Source organism: Prinia subflava, chromosome 1 (genome assembly GCF_021018805.1).
Source record: "Prinia subflava isolate CZ2003 ecotype Zambia chromosome 1, Cam_Psub_1.2, whole genome shotgun sequence".
Lineage (NCBI taxonomy): Eukaryota > Metazoa > Chordata > Aves > Passeriformes > Cisticolidae > Prinia > Prinia subflava.
The window spans coordinates 66,369,954-66,392,505 of NC_086247.1; the positions used below are offsets into that span (position 1 = coordinate 66,369,954).

The 22,552-nt window shown below is 42.0% G+C and overlaps 2 protein-coding genes across 3 annotated transcripts in view; both read left to right on the forward strand.

Moving 5' to 3' along the window:
• The first annotated feature begins 1,515 nt into the window (after nucleotides 1–1,515).
• FRRS1L (ferric chelate reductase 1 like) lies at nucleotides 1,516–16,952 on the forward strand. Its single transcript, XM_063398949.1, has 5 exons — nucleotides 1,516–1,730; nucleotides 3,485–3,569; nucleotides 4,047–4,185; nucleotides 7,327–7,573; nucleotides 8,045–16,952. The coding sequence occupies exons 1-5, from the start codon at nucleotides 1,517–1,519 to the stop codon at nucleotides 8,215–8,217; spliced, it is 858 nt and encodes a 285-aa protein (XP_063255019.1). The 5' UTR covers nucleotide 1,516; the 3' UTR covers nucleotides 8,218–16,952.
• A 3,024-nt stretch (nucleotides 16,953–19,976) lies between these two features.
• Nucleotides 19,977–22,552, forward strand: part of TMEM245 (transmembrane protein 245) — a 73,210-nt gene continuing 70,634 nt past the window's right edge. The window contains exon 1 of one of the 2 annotated variants that reach the window (XM_063398961.1): nucleotides 19,977–20,972. In XM_063398961.1, the coding sequence (XP_063255031.1) occupies nucleotides 20,349–20,972 (624 nt within the window). In that variant the 5' untranslated portion in view covers nucleotides 19,977–20,348. The remainder of the gene's footprint in view (nucleotides 20,973–22,552) is intronic. The other variant, XM_063398970.1, reaches the window with a different exon arrangement.

A 22,552-nucleotide genomic window follows, 5' to 3' on the forward strand; every position in this document is an offset into this window, starting at 1 on the left:
AGCCTGCTAAAGTTTGCCAAGCTCAGTGAGGTAGGAAGAAGGGACTCAATATTTTGCAGTTGAGCTTGCTGTTGCTTTCCTATAGCTTTTTCCATATGCTACTGTGGAACATGTTGAATTTGCATGCAACTGGTATTATCTTCACAACTTATGTTTTTTCCTCTGTGTGGCTATTCCTCTATTTGCAGTGAGAAATAGCTACTGCACCAGAATAAACCATGGAGATGTGACTTAACACCCTCCACTTGACAGAGCTGAGCACACCCTGGTATGACAAGCAACCACTCAGCCCAAGGAAATGAACTTATCCCTAATGCAGCTTAGGTCTTGGGCAGTCTCAGTGCCTCACCAAAAAGTAACTCAGTACAGTCATTGATACTAAAAAAAGAAAATATTTAAATTGAGGGTTATTTTAATTTCCAGAAGATTACTGACCGCTGTGTCTTCTTTCTCCCTCCCGCTCCCCTGATGTTTTGCTGAATTTTATTCCGGACTGTCAGAGGAGGACGTGTGACCATGCATAATAATATAAAAATGAAATTATATTTCACTTTTATAAGTTATCACCAAAAGACAGCAATCCAAACCCAAGAAAAAAAGCCGCTTTTACAAATGCAGGGGATGAAAGGCCACAGTTCCTCCATCAACTTGTGGATACCAGAGCACAGTAAGAATGCAGCTGTATGCTTAATGCCTAGTTACAAGTCCAGCATCAGATACCAGAGCCCAAGACAACTTTGGGAGCAACCTGGGATTTCCTTCAGTCCTACCAGGTTTGGAGAATATTGGTATTTCTGCAGTTACATTGTATAAAAATAAAAAGCAAGAACATGCAATCAGGTAGCCAACGCTCGCTGCCATGGGGTTTTACCTGGAAAGAATGTTAAGTCGCGCTGTGTCTTCAGTCCCATCCCAGAAGTCATTAATAATTATTAATAATAATAATAATAATAATTTTAAAATTAAAAAAATGGAAAAACAGCTAAATTTGCCCGGCAATTACTGAGCAGGATTTACCACGTCCTCTTGAAGCACACGCCAAGAGGCTTTAGTGAATCGAGGCCACGGGGGCAGTCACGGATGGCTGGGTACTGCCCCTCGACAGCAGTGCCCGGGCGGTGGGAGCCGTCCCTGCGGCGGGGTTTCTGCGGGGTGGGACGCGGGAAATCAGTGATCCAGGGAAGGCCACCGCACACACAATCCTTCGGCGGCGGTCCCTCGGTGCTGCCAGGGCTGTGCCTGTGAACGTCCGCGCATCCCGCTCCTGGCGCATCCCGCTCCCGGCGCATCCCGCTCCCGCGCGCATCCCCGCGCACACCTCTCCCCCGCGCATCCCCGCGCACACGCCGCCCCGAACCCTTTTCCCCCCACCACCCTCCCACGCCGTCCCTTCGCCCACCCCCGCGGTCCCTCCGGCACCGCCCGTCCCCGGGGCTGGATCCCCCCGGCCGCCGCCCCCGCTCCCCCGCGGAGCCGCGCTCGGGCGCCGCCGCCTCCCCGCCCCGCCGCCGCCGCCATGGCGGAGCGGAGCCGCGGCGCTCGGCGGCGCCTGCTGCTGCCGCTGCTGCTGCTGCTCCTGGCCGGCTCCGCCGCCAGCCCCGCGGAGGAGGGCGGCGGGCGGCGGGAGGCGGGCGGCGGGGAGCACGGCGAGGAGGCGGCGCGGCACCACGACTCCTCGTACGGCACCTTCGCCAGCGAGTTCTACGACCTGCGCTACCTCTCCGAGGAGGGTGCGGCGGCGGCCGGGGCTGGCGGCGGGGCCGGGCGGGGCGCGGCGGGCGAGGGGCTCGGCCCGGCCGGGGGCGGGAGGGAGCGCCGGGCCGGGCCGGGCCGGGCCGGGCGGGACGGAGGCTGTGGCCGCGTTGTTCAGCACGAAGGCCAGCGCCCGCCGCCATCTTCCGCCGGCCGGGCGGCCTCAGGCAGCGCTGCCGCTCGGCGCCGGGGCCGCAGGGGGCCGCAGGGGGCCCGCTCTCCGCAGAGCTGCCGCCTCGCTCCGCGGGCATCCCCGGGCACACACGGGCATCTCCGGGCACACACGGCCATCTCCGGGCACACACGGGCATCCCCGGGCACACACGGCCATCTCCGGGCACACACGGGCATCCCCGGGCACACACGGGCCGTCGCTTTCCCGCAGAGCGGGGCCGGCCGGCGGCGCCTCGCCTGCCCCTCTTGCAAAGCATTCCGGGCTGGTAGCGAAAAAAGGAGCGCTGGGGTGTGTGGGCTTCGAAAGGAGGTGTGATGCCCAAAAGTGTCAAGAAGCAGCGTGGTCGTGGGTTTTGGTGTGGGTTTTTGGAATGTGCAAATGGCGGAATGCTAAAACTCCACTTTTGTGGCTAGGCTGCATTGAAAACCATTTGTCCAATGGATTTGAAAAAAAGTAAGGAGTGAGAAAATGTCATGGCCTGTGACCTGTGTTTCAGTAATGCGCCGCTACACGCTGCTGCGAAATTCTGCAAACTTACTTATGCAGGGTAATTTAGCCGGCCCTTGATACAGTTCGTGCAGCTGGGATTTGCAGCTTACAGCATACTTGCTCCATTGCCATTGTCAGAAACCTAGAGAAGTGAATTAGGGCTCCCGAATGTGCAACAATGTGTTGGTCAAAAGTTTGTGTGCTGGTGTTGTAACTAACTGCAGTGTTCATTTCCTGCTCAAGGAAGCACTTCTCCTACTCAATGAAGCATTTTCAGAGGACTTTCTAGTTCCACAGCTAGCACTTTGGTTTTCATCTGGCTAAGTAAAAGACCATCCTATTAAAATATCTGTGCTTATGCAGCAGACACCACTCCCACAGGCCAAGATTGAATAGGTCTGCTGGTAAACGTTCACACTTTCTCTCTGGTACTACCGCCCAGCAGACGGGATTGCTTGGAATCGTAATTCTCACTGTCTGGCTCTTCTGGGTCTGCCTTCACAAGTGATGGCAGGCCGTAACTGCAGGCAATTCCCTCTCCTGATACTCTCTTACCTTTTACTGCAATGTGTGTTTTATTTTACTTCATAAAGGAGGATGTATTATAAGGTCCTGTCATATCAATTCCTACAGCTCTGCATCCAGTGCCCTGCCTGCATTTATACCTAATGCTGTCATTTATGGCTAAGGACTCAGTTCCCTTACGGATTTCCTGAGGGGACTGCGAGTGCACAAAGAGAGAGCGGAGCAGAAATCCCTAATTGTTAGTTGAATGCAATGGTCCATGATCCTGCTGCCTTACGTTTAACTTTTGCCCTTCAGCATTCTTTTCCCTCCTTGATGAATGTAGGGAACCTTAGAAAAGTTTTGCTTTCAGTTATTCCTGTTACTTTGGTACCTGGATCCAGAACCATCTGGATTGGATGCATTGTGTATGTGACAAAGTAGTCACTCATCTGAACAGTTCAGTAATCAGCAAAGTAAATGCCACTGGAACACCTTCTCTTTAGTATTATTGGTTTTTACTCCTTGTATTTTATCTAGTAATTATTTATTCTGATTATACAGGTTACCCTTTCCCTACTGCTCCTCCAGTGGACCCATTCGCAAAAATCAGGGTGGATGACTGTGGAAAAACCAAGGGATGCTTCAGGTCAGTCCGAGATAACAGTGCAGATAGCTTTATGTTTACAGATGCTGACTAATGATATTGGCGATTTTCGTTAATGTTTCAGAGTCATTTTAGTAAATGTTTGTTATTTAAGAACATACTTCATAGTACAAGCTACATTATTTGAGGACACCAGTTTATGTAAGAATACATGTCATAGTTATGGTCCTACATTTCTTTCTTGTATTTTCATGAAGCACTTAAAAAAACATAGCAAGGAAGGTCAACAGAGTAACATTTTGTCTTATTGTTTGTTCTACTGTTTGAATATTATACATTCTTAAACTAAATGAGTAGTAACTGTAAACAATTAATGCTACTTTATGTCCAGCAGAATATATGCTTTACTGCCGTCATGCCAAAATACATTCTTTTAGGTTTTTTCTTGCAAAACCTTAATTAAGTTCCATAGCAGGACATTTCAAGGCAAAAGTTATGTATATTTCCAATTCCATTTAGGTATGGCAAACCTGGATGCAATGCAGAGACTTGTGACTACTTTCTGAGTTACCGCAGAATAGGAGCTGATGTTGAGTTTGAGCTGAGTGCTGACACAGATGGCTGGGTGGCAGTGGGATTTTCCTCAGACAAGAAAATGGTAAGATATGTACCGTTTTTCCTGCTGGCAATACACACACTTTCACATGCTAGGATATGAATGGTTTATATACATTTATATATTTGGTTGGTGAGAAACAGAGCCTATAAGGTAAAACTGACTTGCTAAAAATAAAGCACCATTCAGTAGGCCCTCTGGGAGCACTGCCTCACAGAAAACTGCTTCATCCTTCCTAACATCTCCTTTCCCTTCTTCTCTGAGAACTACAACAGTATTTCAGTTCAGCTCTGAATGTCTGAATGTCACTAGCTTTTTGCCTTTTTATTAGAAAAGCCCTCAGGGATAAGCCAATTCACATGGAAATGTCCTGTTGCACTTTAAGTCAATGTAATTTAGGCAAAAGACACATCATAAACTGAATAGCAAATAATTGTATTCTTCAGAAAATCAGCTGACTTTCAGCAGTATAAATTTTTATTGCATTGTTTAACTTGGCAAATTTTTGTGTTTCTTTCATACCTATGCGTTGTTCCAGGGAAGCCACAAATGTGTGAGAGAATGACTCCTGCTAATTTAAACATTTATATTCAAGAAGGCAGTCTTGTTACAATTTCTTCTCTCTGTTCTGGATTTCTATTAGGCTCTGTTTTATGCTTATTCCTGTACTTACTTTTTCATTCAAAAGCTCCACTTTTCATTGAGTTTCAATGAACAAAACAGAAGCATGTCATGTGTGGACTTTAAAAAACCTGTGCCATAGGTGACTTATTCAAAGATGTTTTGTATGTGATCCTTGGTAAAATGTTTTGGATTAAAATGCAATTTATAATATAGCTGTTCATGTCCAGAAACTCTACTGAGTATATAGAAGAATACTGGACCTATGTCCTAAATCACAAGTCAAAGAAAGGACTGTTTCTTGTAGTGTTGAAAGTAGCAGTCTGAAAAAATACAGGAATTAGGTATCCTGTGCGAGGACCCACAAAAAATGAATTGGAAGACTTGCACTGACTTAACATCATTTTTACTAGACCCAAAATGAGAAATAGAAAGAAAATGTGAGGATAAGTGCTGTTCAGTCATTACTACATGTATTTTAATGTGACACTGTAAATAAACACAATGACAATAGAAGGTTTTTGTGTCATAAAGGACAGTTCATGTCAGAAGAAACAGTTTGTGGTTTTGATGTAAAGAACAGCTTTACAGCCAGATTTTGGGAAGAGCTTAGAAGCTTGCCAGGTACTCAGCAGGGTTTTCAAAGCAGCTCAGTGCCTTTAAGTATTTGTCCCCAAGCTATCAGATTGTGTTACCAGTTTGTAACTGAGGTACCTGCAGTGGACACCAGGGTCCCACTGCCTTCCTCTCATCAGCCACTTGGAAAGCAGGCACAGCAAGCAGCAGGGTAAGTCTGAGCTTCTGGTAAAAAGAATAAGGAAGTGTAAAATAAAAGGTTTTGCTTCCAAATTCGTTCCACATATCATGTAATGCCCATAAAGTCAGCTGGGCTAAACCATCTAGCATCTCTCTTCTTCTCTAGCTCCCCTGCTGACATAATCTTTTTTGTAAGTTCCAGAATGTTTTGGTGTCCTGGGATGCACAGGCTTTGATGATAAAATGGCTCTGGGTCAAAACAGCTTTGCTGTGAGAAAGGGGCTATGCTTTGGAGGCCCTAATCAAAATAGTGTGGCCTGAATAGCTTCAGAAGTTAAGGAAAAAAAAATTACTTTGTGTCCTCAGTAGATTTTTTTAAAGTCCTATGACCTATTTCTTTGTCTCAAATAACATGATGCTTTTCCACTTTCAGGCTTTTGTGCCTTGGCAGGATTTTGAAATGTCATTCCGTTAACAGAGATTCAAAATACTTTTTTCTTTCCGTTTTAGTATTTTTTCCTTAAGTGTAAAAACAGCTTTATTTTTGCCTCTCTGTGCTTAAGAATGAGGGATTAGTGCTTAGATGTATAAAAGTTTAACTTGGCAAATAAGTTATGGAGAGTGATGATAGTCTCAAGACAGAGGCTGGCAAGGTTGTCTGCAGCAGCACCAAGGTGCAGAAACTGTTCAAGCATGTGTTTTACCTGATTGTCGCCTCTTTCCCCTCACTTCTGGCACATCTTTTACAAATGCACATTGCAGTATTCCCATAGTGCTGAAATACACCCTTTTCCTCTCTTTTCCCTGTAATTAGGAACTGAGGGATGATCACACTAGCAAGTATCATGTCTTTTATCAGTTTGACATATCAGAAAGATGAGTATGGGAGGAACAGGGCCTGTGTTTGATACAACACTGATAACTGTGGCACTCATCCAGCTTGGACAGTGTTCTAATGGCTCTTGTCTGTGTGCTAAGGCTTCTGTGAGATAGTACTCCTTGAAGTGAATGCTCATCCCTGTGCTCTACCACTCTGGCAGTCACCTTGAGTAACTATTCCAGCAACTGCTTCAGTATTTAAATGAACGACCTCTACAAATACGTGGCTCTTTCTTCCTTCTGTCTGTTGGTTCTTTGGTGGCTGTTTATGCTAAGGGAAGAAGCACACATTGATTACGTTTTTTCTTTGTATCTTGTGGTATACTGTATTCTGTTACTACCTGCTGAACATTTCTTACATGAAATAAAAGAAATATGAACAACGATGTTCCCTTAAGTGAACATGAGATTAGAAAAGACTTATTCTAATTGATGCTATTATTTTCTCATATGTAGTAGATGTATTTCCTCTGTCTCACTAAAGTATATGGGTTTTCTGTCCGTGATTTGATGCAGTGGATTTTATACACATCAGGGATTCAAGACTGCTACAGTATGAAGCAGTATGCCAGAACTTCACAAATAATAAAAGAATCAGCCTTCCACAGGTCAATTAATGATGTGATGTCAGAATAATATCATATCCTAGAAATATATCCTAAGTAAAATAACTCTTAGAAAGATCCAAAAGAGAATTTAGAGACAGTAAGGGTATATAATTATTGCTACCCACTTAACGTGTTTTCAATCTTACTGAAGACATCTGGTTAGGGGAACAAATATTTGTATATATGTAACTTAGAAAGAAGGAAAGACCATCCCAGGTCTTGATTAGTTTTGAATAATTAAAATTATATACATAAATGAGGAAGTGTTTTATGACCGTTTTGTTTTTTTCACCTTCCAATTTCTTTTTTGACCTTGTAGGGGGGAGATGATGTCATGGCTTGTGTTCATGATGATAACGGAAGAGTCCGAATACACCACTTCTATAATGTTGGTCAGTGGGCTAAAGAAATCCAGAGGAATCCTGCTCGAGATGAGGAAGGGGTTTTTGAAAACAATCGCGTAACGTGTCGATTCAAGCGTCCTGTGTATGTTCCCCGAGAAGAAACCATCGTAGATTTGCACTTGAGTTGGTACTACCTGTTTGCTTGGGGTCCAGCAATCCAGGGTAAGTTGTTCTCTGTGTTATCAACTGAGTTGGTGTGCCAAAATTGATGAATGTCTTTCAACTACATGATGCTTACTAGACACGCCCTCTCCCCTCCCCTATTTTTTTAATGAACTAAAACTCTGGCAGCATGAGGATATGGATAGCAATGGATAAAAAGAAAGACAGGAGTCCAACATGTCTTGTTTTCTTGGCTATATATATATCCCCACTTCCCAAAGCTGAATGTAGAAGAACTTCATAACCTGAATTCTTAACTCCTTTGAAATATGCTTGTTGTTTACTTGAAGTTAATTTATTTTATTCAGAAATTTAATTTCAGAAAGCAAAGAAATGAGCCTACTCCCTGACAGTGTAATATTGCATGCTTCTGTAGGTTTGAAAATTACCTGTCTGCCTAGCTGTTTCTTCAGTAGAGTTACAGAAAAAATTGGATCTGACATTATTTCTTTCTGCGCTTACCTGCTAAAGGTTCCATAACTCGTCACGATATAGACTCTCCTCCCGTGTCAGAGCGCGTTGTCAGCATTTACAAGTACGAAGATATTTTCATGCCTTCAGCTGCCTATCAAACCTTCTCTTCTCCATTCTGCTTGCTCCTCATTGTTGCACTGACCTTCTATTTATTGATGGGAACCCCATGACCAATGGAAAATAGCAAGAATTTGGCAGTGGAAGTTTCTCAGGATGGACGGCTATATGGATGGACAATGCATTTTTCTATTGGAATTTATATCACATCACCATCCTCATCTAGCTGCTTTTGAACATAGTTAGCTTCTCAGAAGAGTGAAATAACCATCTTCCTTCAGTGGCAGAGTGGTGACAAATCATTTAAGAATCATCAGTGAACACATAGGAGAATATTTTCAGTGTTGTGATTACTTGCTTAAGGAAAATGAGACTTTTGTAAAATCAATGTGTGTGTGTTTTGTGTGTTTGGGAGGGGTGCCTGTATGTGTGTTTAGGGGAATTTAGTGATGGACATCTTATCAAATAACAAATTGCCTTCCAAATTGCTACACAAAAGCAAATTTAGGAAAACACTGCAATGCTGTTCGGTACTTCTAGAGCAGAGATCACAACTCCAAGTGCAGTTTCTGATTTTAATATCTGGAAACCAACACAGCAGTATAAAACCTGCCCTTTGGTAGTGGACAGTTCTCCCAGTTTCTTTTTTTATATATATTTATTAAAGTGTACTTGCTGTGGTACAGCAAAACTAAACTTGCATATTCAAGCATTAGCATGATTTTTTTTTCAACAGAAGGAGGTGACGAATGTCTTTATTGTGTTTCAATACCCTTTTTGAAAGAGTGAGCTAGAAGATAATTTAAACAAGGGGAAGGGAGAATACAGCAATATAAATTCTCCGTACACAGGAAAACCAGGTGTAAAACATGCAGAATATAAAAGTTCCCAACAAGCCATAGGATGTCCTCCTAATAGATTAAATAAATTTTTCTCTTTTTATGAAAAAAACCAGCAATTTTGCTGACGTGTAAATATATTTTTACATAATTGTGCAGTAGTAATCTCTTTTTCTGTGTTGTATGCCACTAAACCCCGTTCATGTTAAGAGTGACTGTGGCAGTTGGTGTTATCTTACAAGGAAATATAAATGAGATTACTCGTAAGGAAAGACAGGGATTAATAAGAACAACAGTATCTTTCGTTCATCAAACCACTGACTGCTACAATGTAAGTGTTGTGGAAAAAGATGAGCTAAAAAGGAAACACATTAGCTGTTTTTATCACAATAGATAGTAGAAGAGGAATGCTAAATATTACAGAGATGAAAAGTGTCAAAATGCATTTATGAGCCACAGAATATTATAAAAACTGAGTGGAGAATTTCTGTTCTTCACATAATAGGAAGTGTATGACATGTTTACATGTAGCAATCAAATGTGCTTAGTAAGGTTACTCATTCACTTTCCAACTTACACTAAAATTCTACTTAAGTGGAATTAAAATATAAATAGTGCCAAAGTTTTATCTAATGTGGTACACTTGAGGACTCTCTAATGTAGAATCTGATAAAGTATATGTAATGCAACTCCTTTCTGTTCTTATTGCTGCATGGAGTATAAAATTATTAACTAGCTTGGCTGGATTTGCATCATTATTCACAGATTGATGTTTGCAGACTAAGATTTTTAGGGTCAGAATTCTTCAAACCTATGCTTAAGGTATATGAATTAGATTGAAGATGAACTTATCTTCATAAGAAACACTTAATCCCTATTTCAAAAGACTAATATTTTATATTTTCATTGATGTCTTTAAGGATTTTTTCACTTAAAATTACTGGATTAGAGTTTGGAAGAGGGAGGAGAAATTCAGAAGTGAACTTTTAGAGTGCATACTATAGCTTTATTTAGTATAAATGACTTCTCTCAGGTTGGTTAACTTATCATCTGATCAAGTAGAGGCCACCTACTAAGGTCTGCTTTGGCCCACAACAGCTGTGTAATTTAGCCTTAAGATTGGCTGGAGCAGATAAGCAGAAGCCTGGGTAATGAGCTTTTACATTCAGCAAACAGGTGAAGTGAAGAAATCATTAGGGTAAATTCCTTCTCCTTTGTGCTGATTTGTAGGCAGCTGAGATATTGCAGTTCTTTCTCAGAGCCTGAGGGTTGCTTTAGTTTATGGCCTGGTTTTTACTGTTTCAGCCATTTACTTGATTACCCACTAAAGGGCTAATTTAATAATTTAAAGGTACTGAACTTGGATAGAAACCCAGTTTGGCTTCTCTTTTCTTCTTTAATAGAGCTCTGGATTTAGGATAGTCTTGTTGAACCTGAGCACACAGGTACGTTATAGATGACAATAATAATACCAAGGTAAAATTTTGTAATAGCTGTCAATCTGCTTTGGGGATACATGGAGCCAGATGTGGTTAAAGTTCAGGATTTGAAGCAAGAGCAAAGTATTTTACATTATTTTTTTATTTCTTTTTCAGGTTACTTGTCAGTGTGCTGTGTTTTTGTCAACATATTTTTTCTCTTGCTGAAGTATTAGCAGAAATGTGCACTTCTAAAAAATCTTTCACCTAAACTTCACAGTACTTAATTAGCCTAATAAAGTGTTTCTAATCAAAAGGGAGGAAATAAAAGGCCACAGGAAGCAGGAAAACAATCTATTATCTGGCATTTAAATGGATGGTTGAGTTTAGCACTGAGTTTATCTAAGAGTTCCTCTTCACAGTGGGAAAATCAGGACCATGGAATTCAAGCTGACAAACAAAGAAGGTATGAGTATCTAAAAATTGGTAGTTGGGATGAAATCTGAGGAGAAAAAGGTTATAAGGAAAATGTGATATGTAAGTTTGTATGATGCTCGGTAAGTCTTAACATTTGAGTCAGCATAGTAACTTGTCATGGAGAGCATTTTGGTTTTCACATTTTGTCTTCTTGTTTTTATTTTTAATACTGAAATGTAGGATTTATCCCTTACATGAAGTTACTATAAAGTAGCAGACTTCAAAATAATTTTTAATTGATTATGGCTTTTCAAAGACTTTTTGTTTTATTATTTTTTTCTAATTGACTGATACTAACACAAGCTAGAAGAAAAGGCCTGCTTTGGAAAAGGAGGCAGATATTTCCCTCTCCAAATAATTTTTTGTTTCTTTAGTGTGATTACTACCAAACAGTAGTAAATTCCTGAGTGCTTTAATTTCAAGAATTTCCTGCTGTAGAATGACTTAATACAGAGGCATTGAGTTTAGAGAGGGCATATTTAGAGTATGGTGTTGTTTGGAAATTTGACTGTGGTTATTAATTAGAAAGATATTTTTTGCACAATTTTTTTTTTAATTTCTGGTATCAAATAACTGGGTTTTTAGGTATAGGTGAGATGCTAATTGATTTCCCCCCTCAAAAAACAAAGCCCACCAGGCTGATTTGGTAATGTCATTGGATAACGGGTGATGCTGTCTTCTATGATCAGGGAAATGTTTTGGTTTTAAAAGAGAACATATTGATGAGAAAAGTTTGAACTTCCTCTGTAGCCTTCTTGTTTGTCTTGATGGGTTTTGCAATACTTGGATAGTAAGAAAATAAACACTTGGGGCCTCGCTAATCTGAAAAAAAACCCAGTTTGGTTTAAATGACGTTAAAGCTGTGTTTGGCACTGAATTTCCCAGTCTTCAGCACAGGAATTAGAGAATGATTGGAGTATGGTGTACATAAGCATGGCACCAAGGCAGTAGCCCTGAAGCTCTCTTGGGGCACCATATCCTGGGTCTGAAGCAAAAAAAGAGCCCTGCAACTGCCTCCATGTACTCAATAGCTGCAGTTATCTCTTAGTTTCTGCTAGAACTGATATAACTGCTGTAAGGTTAAGGGAAGACACTGGTCTTTCTTTTTTGTGGGTTGTTGTTGTTGTTATTTTCTTACGTTCTCAGCCTTCCAATGCATCAGACATTTACAAAAAAAGAAAATTATTCCAGTTTTAGAGAGCAGATCCTCTGTCTGGTCTTTCAGGTCTTTTCTGGGTCCATTGGAAATTTGCACCCTCCAGTACTCCAGAGGCAGAATTAAAGTTTATATGCAAATTATGTAACTTTAATAGCATTTAATGGCATTTTGTGACTCTGTGGTTTTGTTGGTTTGGCACGCTATTGTGTAGCAGGTGTACTTCCTCCCACCCTCCTCTTGTTTTAACATCTCCAAATAATTTCCCTAAAGTAAAGTATTTGGTAATAGACATAATAAGAAGGAAATATGTATTTCAGAGAATTACAAAAAGTCAAATATCACTTATTTTCAGAAGTAACTATTGTGTTAGTGTTTTATACAAAATATGACTTTGCATAGAGCCTTAGAGTTGCGATAGAGTCAGAAATATTTTAAATATGACAGTATTTCAGTGCTTCATGGAGCTGTGGGTATGCACAGCTTACACAAATTGGTATGATTCTTTTCAACCCCATTTCAACGTAATGAAACTGCCAAAGCAGTTTGCTTGAATTCTTCACTGTGAGGCATTGGTGACCCAGACAGCTTGGAAAAGAAGAATGGAGAGATTGGTAGGAAGGACAAATAACAAGGAAGGGCTAATGGTTTTTGTATACTTTCTATTTTTGTATAAATTTATATGTGGCAGTGCCCATCTGGCACTCTTTATCCAAGCAAATATTACTTGATGTAGGGTTAGGAAGGAATAGAGTCTGACTTGAAAGAGATTTTGGCTTTTAGGCAGGTCCCAGCTGTGGCGTGTCAGACCATGCCACAAGATGTTCTCTGCTGTCAAGCTCCCAGTGAGATCTGGCCTTCAGAGGTACAAAAATCCAGCAAGACTCCAGAGGCAATAGCAGCAGTTGGCTGCAGCAGGGAATGCCTGCTCAGTTTGTACAATGGCCAGTGAGCAGGTACTCCCCGCTGGCTGCAATCTGATATCAAAAGATGGGGCTCTAAATCTTAACAGCTTTGTACATTAGCTCCTCTAATTAAATTTTCATTATCATTATTTCTCTAACAGTCTGCTTGGGCAGCTCTCCCTCAACCTGCCCAGGATAGATATGGATCTAACTGGAAGATTTTAAAGAAAATGGCAAGTCCCTGTGTACAAAAATTAATAAAAAAGAAAAAAAATTAACCGTATGCCAGCTTTTCACATTATTTTTCTTGTCTAGTTATTTATATGCAATTTGTATATTGATGTGTCTGATTTTTGCAACTACAGAGGAAGATCTAGGTAAGCCTTCCTTTTCTAAACATCTTTTTATTAATATGAAATAATCACTTTGGTAGCTTCTTTTTTTTTCTATTTTCACTGTAGGTTTGATAAAATTATATATGCTTAAACGTGGTTATTTAACTTACCTAATTTGGGCGCAGATAGTGAGGCAAAAGCAGTGCAATTTTGAAATGTCAGAGAGGATGTGTGCAGCTTGTGGAGTTGATAGGTGTGAAAATGCAGACTTAAAAGACATTACTTGCTTTGAAAATCTGTGTTATGACTTGGCTATAGCAATGAATCTGCTGTAAAGAAAGGGACAGTTCTTTTTTCCCCTTGGATTACTAAGTATTTTGAATAGAACTCACAGACTATCTCAGGTTGGAAGGGACCCATAAGGGATCCATAAGGATTTTAGAGTCTAACAAATGGTGCTTCTCACAGGACTGCCTAAAACCATATGAATCAGAGCATCATGCAGATGCTCCTTGAACTTCCCTGCAGAGCATGTTCCAGTGACTGGGCCCCCTCGTAGAGAAGAGCCTTTTCCCAAGGTCCCATCTGAACTTCCCCTGACGTGGTTCCACAGTCATTCACAACTGTTGCTTTCGCCCACTTTCTGTGTTTCTTAGCTAAGTAGGAATGTTCTTCCAAACCAGTATGAGTTGGGACTTCACAACCTGTATCTTAGAACAGCTGCTGCTCCACATAGGCTCGTTCTGATCTGCAATTGGAGGCTCATTAGGAAGGTCCTTATGAGATCAACTTTTATGTGGCATTCTTAAGATACTTTCTGTAAAAGTATTGTACTCTTCATGGACTAGGGCATTACAGAATTACCAGTACTTTTCTGAACTGTTTCTAAGTGATTCTTAGATTCACTTTTGAAGAAGTAATTGGATTTTTCAGAAGTGCTGAGCACCTAGAAATCTGTTACGGCTCCAATGCTTACTCAGGGAAGTGAACATTTTATGGTAACTCATTATTTAGCGTCATCTCTCTCTCTTAGTTTTGATGTCATTCAGTTCAATTTCCCATGGTGGTATTGGTAGAAGACTAAATAAATGAAAAATTCACTTAGGTTATGTGCTAAGGAATAAAAATATTCCTGCTGATTTCTCACAACAGTGATCTGTGAGGTTTAGATAATGAAAAGGATTCTTCAAAGAATTAGTGTTTAGGCAGTGTGATTTAGGTGAAGGTATTTGTGTGTGCATGTAAAGTCTGAGAATTATACAAGATTATAGAAGAGAGTCTAAAAACAAAAGGCTGAATTCTGCTCTGGAGACAAGAAAAAACACAGAACCTTACCTGTTCCCTGTCTCCTAGCTAATTTTGGGGAGACAGAATGATCTGTGAGAAAAAAAAAAAATAAACCTGACATATTACGTATGTGGGGATTATGTTTGTAGTTGTTATACACACATGCCTTCTTTCTTCAGTACAAAAATTAGCCTCACAGTCTTGGACATATTACAGTGTTATTTTCACTTTTTTTTTCCATACAAGCTGAAACAAGAATAAGTTCAGTAAGTCAAAATAATGTTGTCATACAGAGTAGTAGGGAAATAAGAAAGGAAGCACAGATGCCACAGTTAAACCTAGGAGGACAAACAAAATCTTGTTATTTAACTTCAGGATATGGTGTCTGCTTCTGAAATACTTGACTGCTCACATAGAAGGCAATGGATTCTTTTTCAGTTTTTTACCCTTGGTGATATGAAACAAGTGATAGGAATTGAAATAGAAATAATAACCACAACAGAATTTTTAAAGCTAGAATTATCATTCAAGTCTTGACAAAGAGATTGAAAGATGAAATTGGAAACCTATTAACTCATTGGAAAAATGAAATAGTGGGACCTTGACATTTGTGTGTGGTGTGCCCAGCCTTTATTTAAGCAGATACTTTTTATTAGCATATTGAGTTCTGTTTAGGTTATAACAGATGCCTGGTATGTCTTGATATTTTTGATTTATATATCCTGAGGTCTGGTTTGCTTTAAGCTCTGTGCAAATAAGCAAGCTGTCATAACTGTGAACTCTTGCCACTTATTTTGTATTTCATGAAGTGCAACGGTTGAACCTGAAATGTCATCTCTCCCTTTTGACTTTATTCACCATCGTCAAGACTAATATACAGATGAAACATACAAATAAGAAATGTGTAACTGTAGTGTTAAGTGGTGTTCTGCATTCTCTATGCTAGGCTTCATTCTGTATGCCAATCCCCAGCAGCCATGTGAAGTCAATGAGCATTTGGTTGGATAGGAGTGCAGAATGGAGGTTTTGTAGTCCAGAAGAATTTGCCAAACTTCTTTGTATTTGTGCTCTAGTCTTTTCAGCAAAAATAACACTGAGTGAATAGATAATGAAATCACAGTGACCTACGGGACTACTTTACAATCAGTGCATGCCCTACAGTATTGCTTTGTAACATCTGTTTTATACTAAATGTTGGTGTTCAAGTGAGCCTTGTTAGCTATTTGACAGTGACAGACAATAATATTTATAATCCTGTTGCAATAAATGCCTTTTTAGTCTAAGAAAATGTGTGGTATGGCATTTATAACGGAGGAAAAAAGTCTCCATGAGGTTAAAGAAGTCTCTGCTGCTGCCTATGTTAATAATTAATTCCCGTGCCATGGTTTTTAATTTATTAGGCTGACTAATTCCATTTAATTCAGTGAGGCTGGCCACATTAGCGAATTAACAGATGTGAGAAGACTACTTTCTTTTTTCACTATGTGAATCACAATGAAGCTGTAAGTGTGATCATATCTGTTTTAGCCAAGTATTAACCACATTGTCAACTGCTGTAAGTGTAGAATTTAGAGGTTCCTGTGGTGACCTCTGTGGTGTTTTTATAACCTATTTGATACAAATACGATCAAGTTGCAATCTTACAAATTCTGGTGTTCTTTATCTACTGTCACCACACTGCCTTTTACCTTGGTCAGAATGGCTTCTGAAGCAGCCAGAACAGGCTTTTGCAGAAAAGAAGAAAATGAAATATATATTAGAAATGGGCAACAGAGAGGAGGAAGTGCCATGATACTCAGCAAGCAAAAGCAGCTGTAGAAGTCTCTCAAACAGGGATGCTTCATTTTCTGAGCTCTCTCAGGTTTGAACAGGTGTTTTAGCTCCGTACTGGTGGACTGGGAAGACAAGTTGGCTGAGGGCATCAAGAAATGTATTGCTCTTACACTGTGTGGTCTGTATGTTGTGTTTATAGTATGATTGCAAGCCTGTAGCTGCAAGAAAGGATGGATCTTGTGAGTGTCAGCTACTTGTGCACTGTCCAAGCCATGATCTGTAGAGGTACTACATATACCAAATAGATTTAAATTATATTCTGTTTGTCTTTCAGTACATGACTGCTGACAGATTGGTGAGGAATTTGTCACAAACCTGATGAATCCCAAACATTCTTTCATTACTCAGGTCTCTGTATATCTGGCTCTTGTTCTGTGCACAGAGCTATCATGTGGGATAACCCTGAAAAATAGTACTCTGGATTTTTTCCATCCACAGGTCCTACAGGTGCTGTCTTGCATGCTTTTTCCAGTGATTGAACATTTTTGTGTCGGTGCTATTGACTGCTCTGCCTTACAACCATACATTTCATTCCCCTTGTTAACTGAACAATATTCACAGCCTTCCGTGTAAATCATTCAAACTTAACTCTGCTGATAATTTTGCACGCTTTAGCTGAGATGTTGAACAACATTGTTTCTGCAATAAAGTCAGGTTATAATCACTGGGTGCATTCAGACATGGTGTTCCCAAGGATTTGTTTTCATTTTATTTTCACCGATATTTTGTAAATGGCATTTAATTTGGAGCCTTCTCATCTTCGCAGTTGAACTGCATAAAAGAATAATATTTTCATTAGCCCAAAATGCAAAGGTATATGTAGGTGACCTAAAGATGCAAAGTTTATATCTTAAATCATTAACTTTTTTTTTCTTTGCTTCTGGTACTAGTGAAACTATATTAGTTAACATTGAGTACTTTTCATTGGTCTGAAGATGGTATTACTTTGTCTTTAAACTGAGGTGAATTTATGAAGTGAGATTAACCTCAGCTGAATGTTCACAAATGTTCAGTAATGCAGGTTAAAACAAAGTCTCTCATGCAGGGATAGTTATTTTCTAAATACACAGGCCAGTGCTGACACCTTGTGGCTTTGTTCCTGACTTATTTCATAGCTCCATGTGGCTATTTTTGTTGTAAATAATGATTTACTTGCAGTCGCTGGCATTGTCTGTCTCCTCTGTGTTGTGGCTGCCTCGGTGCCCAGTATTTTGGTACCATGTGGAAGACAGCTTGGAACTTTAGTCTATGTTGACTGCACATGGAGTGAATAAAGAGCTAGAGGTGTCTCTGATCCTTGAACAGGACTCAAAAGGTGTCAGTTCAGAGCACAAAATCAGGGGTGCTAGTGCAGAAACAGACAGAAGCCACAAGTTTCTCTTTTACTAATTAATACCTGATTTTATACTTCCCTCTATATAGGAGAGCACCAAAGACTGTCAGTACTTATCACAGGTACTTTTAGGTGCATACATATTTTCTCCACTGAGGTAAAAGCATTCCTTTGCTGCCCTCTTTAACCTTGAATAATTCCTAATAGGAAAAATACAAAGAGACTATTGTAGAATTTCTGGCAGTATAGGAGCCTGAGGTGTGCTACTTGTCTTTGACCACAAAAACACCTAAATCAAGTGCAAGTTATACCTAAATGGGCATCTAATCTAAAATCTCTTACCATTTCAAATCTTGGACAAAAGCAGCTGTTAAGTTGCTATTTGAAGTCTGTTCTGGAATTAAGCTTTAGAGGCTGGGGTGTGTCTTGTGGAGATCACACATCCTCCCTCAGCTGTCAAAGAGATTCAGAGGTTGGTTTCTGACGTTTATGGGTCATGTCCCTGTTCTTAAGTGATCCTGTTGTGGCGATACATGAATTAGAGATCTTTCTTTTATTTCATTGTTGGGTTTTTCCCCCTTTCTAATATGTTTAGTTGTTTATAATGGATAGTGAAAAACATAATTGGAAAGGAAAGGTCTTAAACAGTAGGGACCAGATCCTTGGCTTATGTAAATCAGTATTTATAGCTTCACTCCAGTCAAGGAGGTGACATTAATTTCTGTTCCTGCAGAACATGGCTGACTGAGTCTGTTAAGACAAATCAAAGGAATAAAGATGTGCCTATGAAGATTTGATTTCCTGGCATCTCTGTTTAGCTAACAGAAGGATTAGAACTCTCCACTCTGCATCTGTGTAAATTGTAATTGACACTTGCTAATTGAACTTTAATGCAATAAAGGTATTGTAATTAGCCGTTAGGGTTTGGCTTCTGAACTAAAGAGAAAAGTTCAGGTAATGATGCATTCTGATTTCCTACTTGAGCACCCTTCCGGGAGGCAGATCTATCTGATCAAAGAGCTGTGAGTGACAGTATCAGTTTAAGGTTCAATAAAAGCTTCTCATATGGACAACTGCTTGTAATGCCTCATCACCATCAGGATCAAACAAAGTGCCTGTAAGGTTTGTAAGTGCTTTCATGGCAAAAATTAAAGTATTTTGTTGAACCTACATGTGATCTGTTCAGTAAAAGGAAAACAAGGAGCTGCAGGAGCTCAGAGGAACCTTTACAAGTGTGAACTTCAGCATAACAGACAGGAAAGGCTTTGCAGAGACAAGTCAGGGCTGCAGTGCCAAGTCTCAAAACCTGGCCTGAGCCAAGCCCCACCTACAGCTTCAGACTGCAACATAGTCACAGAAGTGTGTGGAAAACCCTCTACCTTTCACTCTTGGTACTGTGATAAGAATAGGACTCATCTAGCCATTGTCTTGGTATTCCTCTGCATGTAAAAGCTAGGTATGACTAGGTGTATTCCCACTTCACAAGTTAAAGACAATTGACAACTCAGGATAATTACAGTTTTTTAACATCTCCATCATGGAAGAAGTGCTCCACTAAAGTCCTCATGGACTCCAATGTAGCGTGAAGTTACATAAGGTTAAACTTGCATGTAAATTCTAAAAAAGCAGAAATCTGATTATTTTCCTTTTTTTTTTTTTTTTTTAATACATATCTGTGCACTTTTTATATGTTCAGTGGTATGTGACTTCTTTATTATGACTTAGAGAATATGCTCTGCCTCCTTGAAAAGAGGTAGATCCCTCTCAGGGTTTTATGGCAGCATCACCAATAGCTTTAGTACCTGCTGAAGGGTTGTCTTAAGCCATGGAAGGAAAACTGTTTGCGAAGCAGAGTGCCAACACTGAGCTAGTTCAAATGTCATGGATTTCAGCCCTTGCAAATCTTGCTTAGACCAACTGCATTTATTACAGATGCATTTAGACCACCAGTAAAATGTCAGCAGTTGCCTTCTTGCCTGGACTTAGGGGTTTGGTGTATGCCAGCTGCAGGAAATTAGCTCCTCTCTAGATTATATGCAAATAGCGTTTGATGCTACACAGTGTCATAAATGCCAGGTCTAAAAAACCAGACTGAACAACTACTTATTCAGTGGGCCTGCCAGTAAAAGAGCGGATGCTTCCTTGTTAAATAATTTGTTGCCAGAACATGTTCAGACAAAATCCTCCAGCTGGTCTAACTAGACTTGTTCTCCACCACGCAATGACACTCTAAATCTCCGAATTTATTTCGCTACCCGAGACTCGAGCAGCAGTAGGGAGAGTGTTCAGCGAACCAAGACGGGGCTGCATTTCTGGGATGGGGATGCCGCCAGCTGCTGGCTCCTCCCTGCTCCAGCCTTTGGCCGCCTTCTTCTGCGAAGGCCGTGCGGGCGCTGGGCAGCCTCGGCCCGCGCTGGGCGGGGACCGGGCGGGCTCAGGGCCCTGCACAGCCCCGCCGGTCGGGCCGGGGCAGAGCGCGGCCGCCGCTCTCCCGGAACAGAACTACGTTTCCCAGCTCTCTTCCCGGCCGGCACCGCCCCCTTCCCGCCGGGCTGGGCGCAGGGCCGGAGCCGCGCGGCGGCGGAGGCGCTACAGCCCGGGGCCCCTGCGCGCCCTCGGGCACGACCGGCCCGGCAGCGCCGGCCCCGCTCCGTGCCCGCCATGGCGGATAGCGCGGAGCCCGCCGCTCCCGCCGCGGCTCCGGACGCGAGTCCCGCCGCGGCCCCCCCCGGCTCGCCGGCAGGAGAGCGGCGGGCGGGCGGCTCCCCCGGCTCGGGCGCGGCCATGCCGCGGCTGCCGCTGGGCGGCCCGGGCGGGGCGGCGGGGATGTCGCTGCCGCGGCTGGAGAAGCCCATCAAGCAGGCCTTCTACAACACCGGCGCGCTGCTGTTCGCGGGGCTGTGCTGCGGCGCCGCCGTGCTCGTGTACTTCATCCTGGAGGCGTTCCTGCGGCCGCTGCTCTGGGCCGTGCTCTGCGGCACCTTCCTGCACCCCTTCAAGACCTCGCTGACGGCGCTGGGGCGGCGCTGGCTGGGCCGCCTGCACCGCTCCCGCACGCCGGTGCTGCTGGCCGCCCTCCTCCTGCCCATCTGCTTCGCCAACTACGGCGTGGAGGCGCTGGGCGAGCAGGTGCTGCGGCGGCGGCGGCTGCTGCTGCTGCTGGGCGCCGGGGGCCCGCTGCTCTACGGGCTCTACTGCCTGGGCAGCTCGCTGGGCGTGCAGGTGCTGCTGGCACAGGCCGCCCGCATCATCTGCCAGGGGCTCGACTACTTCAGCAGCCAGTGGGTGAGTGGGTGCCGGGGCTCCGCGGCCGCGCCTTAGGCGCGCCCCGCTTCTGCAGATGCTGCTAAGTCAGAGGTGATTCAGGCGAGTTCTTGGGCAAACATCGAGGCTTGTTGAGGTCTAAGGTGTGTATAAAGTGTTGTGAAATAGCAGCGCGGCTCCACAAGTGACCCGGAGTGAGGGAAGGCACCTTAAGGCTTTTTTTCTCAGTGTACTGTGTAGGGTTTTCTTCTTAAGAGTATCAAACAGTGCAAACGCAGTTTGAATGTTAAAAAGTAAAGCTGTTTAACTTACGAATGTTAGCGATGGTAACAAATTCTGGGAGACCAGTAGGTAGGAAGGAGAGTTAGAACTTCTGGCAGAACTCTTTTACACTTTGTTAGTTATAAGGGAAAATGCAAAAAGTACTACATAGCAGAAGCAAGTGGGTATGTGAAGGATCAGATCAGTAAGTTGTACTATTGTTAAAATACTGAGGCACAACTGGCATACTCAAATTTCTCAGAGACTTTTCAAAAGCTGCTCTATTTTTTAAACAAAGTATGCCCTTTCCCTAGGTAACAGTGATCCTGAATGGACTGACAGAGAATATTTTGACAGACTACCTCTAGTGTGAATAGAATGGACAGGAGAATGTCTTTAGTCTCTTGAAAGTAAACACTGGAGGAAAAGATTTTCTTGACTTTATTTGGTGCTGGAAGATGTCAGAGGAAATGTGTTTCTGGTCTGCTTTGTCCTCAGAAGTATAATTAGGATTGAGTAGATGGAGATATATTCTCTCTTTGTAAAGAGGCAAGACACTATCATGTTTACTTTCAGTTGAGTAGTAGCAGAACTAAAGCATGGCCTGGTACTGGTGGGAAGCTTTGACTTGTTGCCACACAATTTGCTTGGTAAGCTTAAGATTCTTTTAAGAATTTTGCACTGACCTCTTTGTTTTATTTTTAATAAATCTATAATATTGCTGCACTACCTGACCTGGCTAAGTCGAGGCTTTTATTAAAAGTTTGTTAATTAAGCCATACTTAACACTGTGTAAGTATAAGGGTACTGAAGGAAGCTGCAATTATTTAAGTTTGTAACTGCGGCTGTAATGCACTGCTAGATGTCTGTGCCTGCTCAGTGCAACCTTGCTTAGCAGTCTCTGATCCTTCTGGTTGGCCCTGGTGTTGCTGGTTTAACACTTGTGTTCACTGACCTGTGGTAGGGTTTTAACTGCACAAAACTCGGTAAGCTCCAACAGCTCTTCAGACTTGAGTTTCTTGGGAAGATTTAGGGTTTGTGTCAAGGTAACTGATCACAGAGTTCCTTAAGTAGACCAGCTGCTTCTTTCTAAGCAAGCTGTCTGTGTTTCTTCTTGGGGTCTTATAAGAGAAAAAAATTTTGGGTTTTCTTTTGTAAATAACTGCAACTCAGTCTGGCATCATCTGTGCACTTTGCAGTGTTTTTTTAGTCTGCTTTTTTGAATTTTGCAATTGCTTGATGTGTATTATCTCAGAGCTGTAGCAGGGTAATTTAATTTATCCGTGCTGCTGAGGAGCCCTGAGCTGGATCAGTTAATAGTGTCAGTTTACCTTCAGTTA

Bases quoted from the DNA above. Each gene is read 5' to 3' on its own strand.
- FRRS1L (XM_063398949.1), top strand. From the start codon at position 1,517: ATGGCGGAGCGGAGCCGCGGCGCTCGGCGGCGCCTGCTGCTGCCGCTG. The intron at 1,731-3,484 runs GTGCGGCGGCGG...CTGATTATACAG, and splicing joins GCGCTACCTCTCCGAGGAGG to GTTACCCTTTCCCTACTGCT. The intron at 3,570-4,046 runs GTCAGTCCGAGA...AATTCCATTTAG, and splicing joins AAAACCAAGGGATGCTTCAG to GTATGGCAAACCTGGATGCA.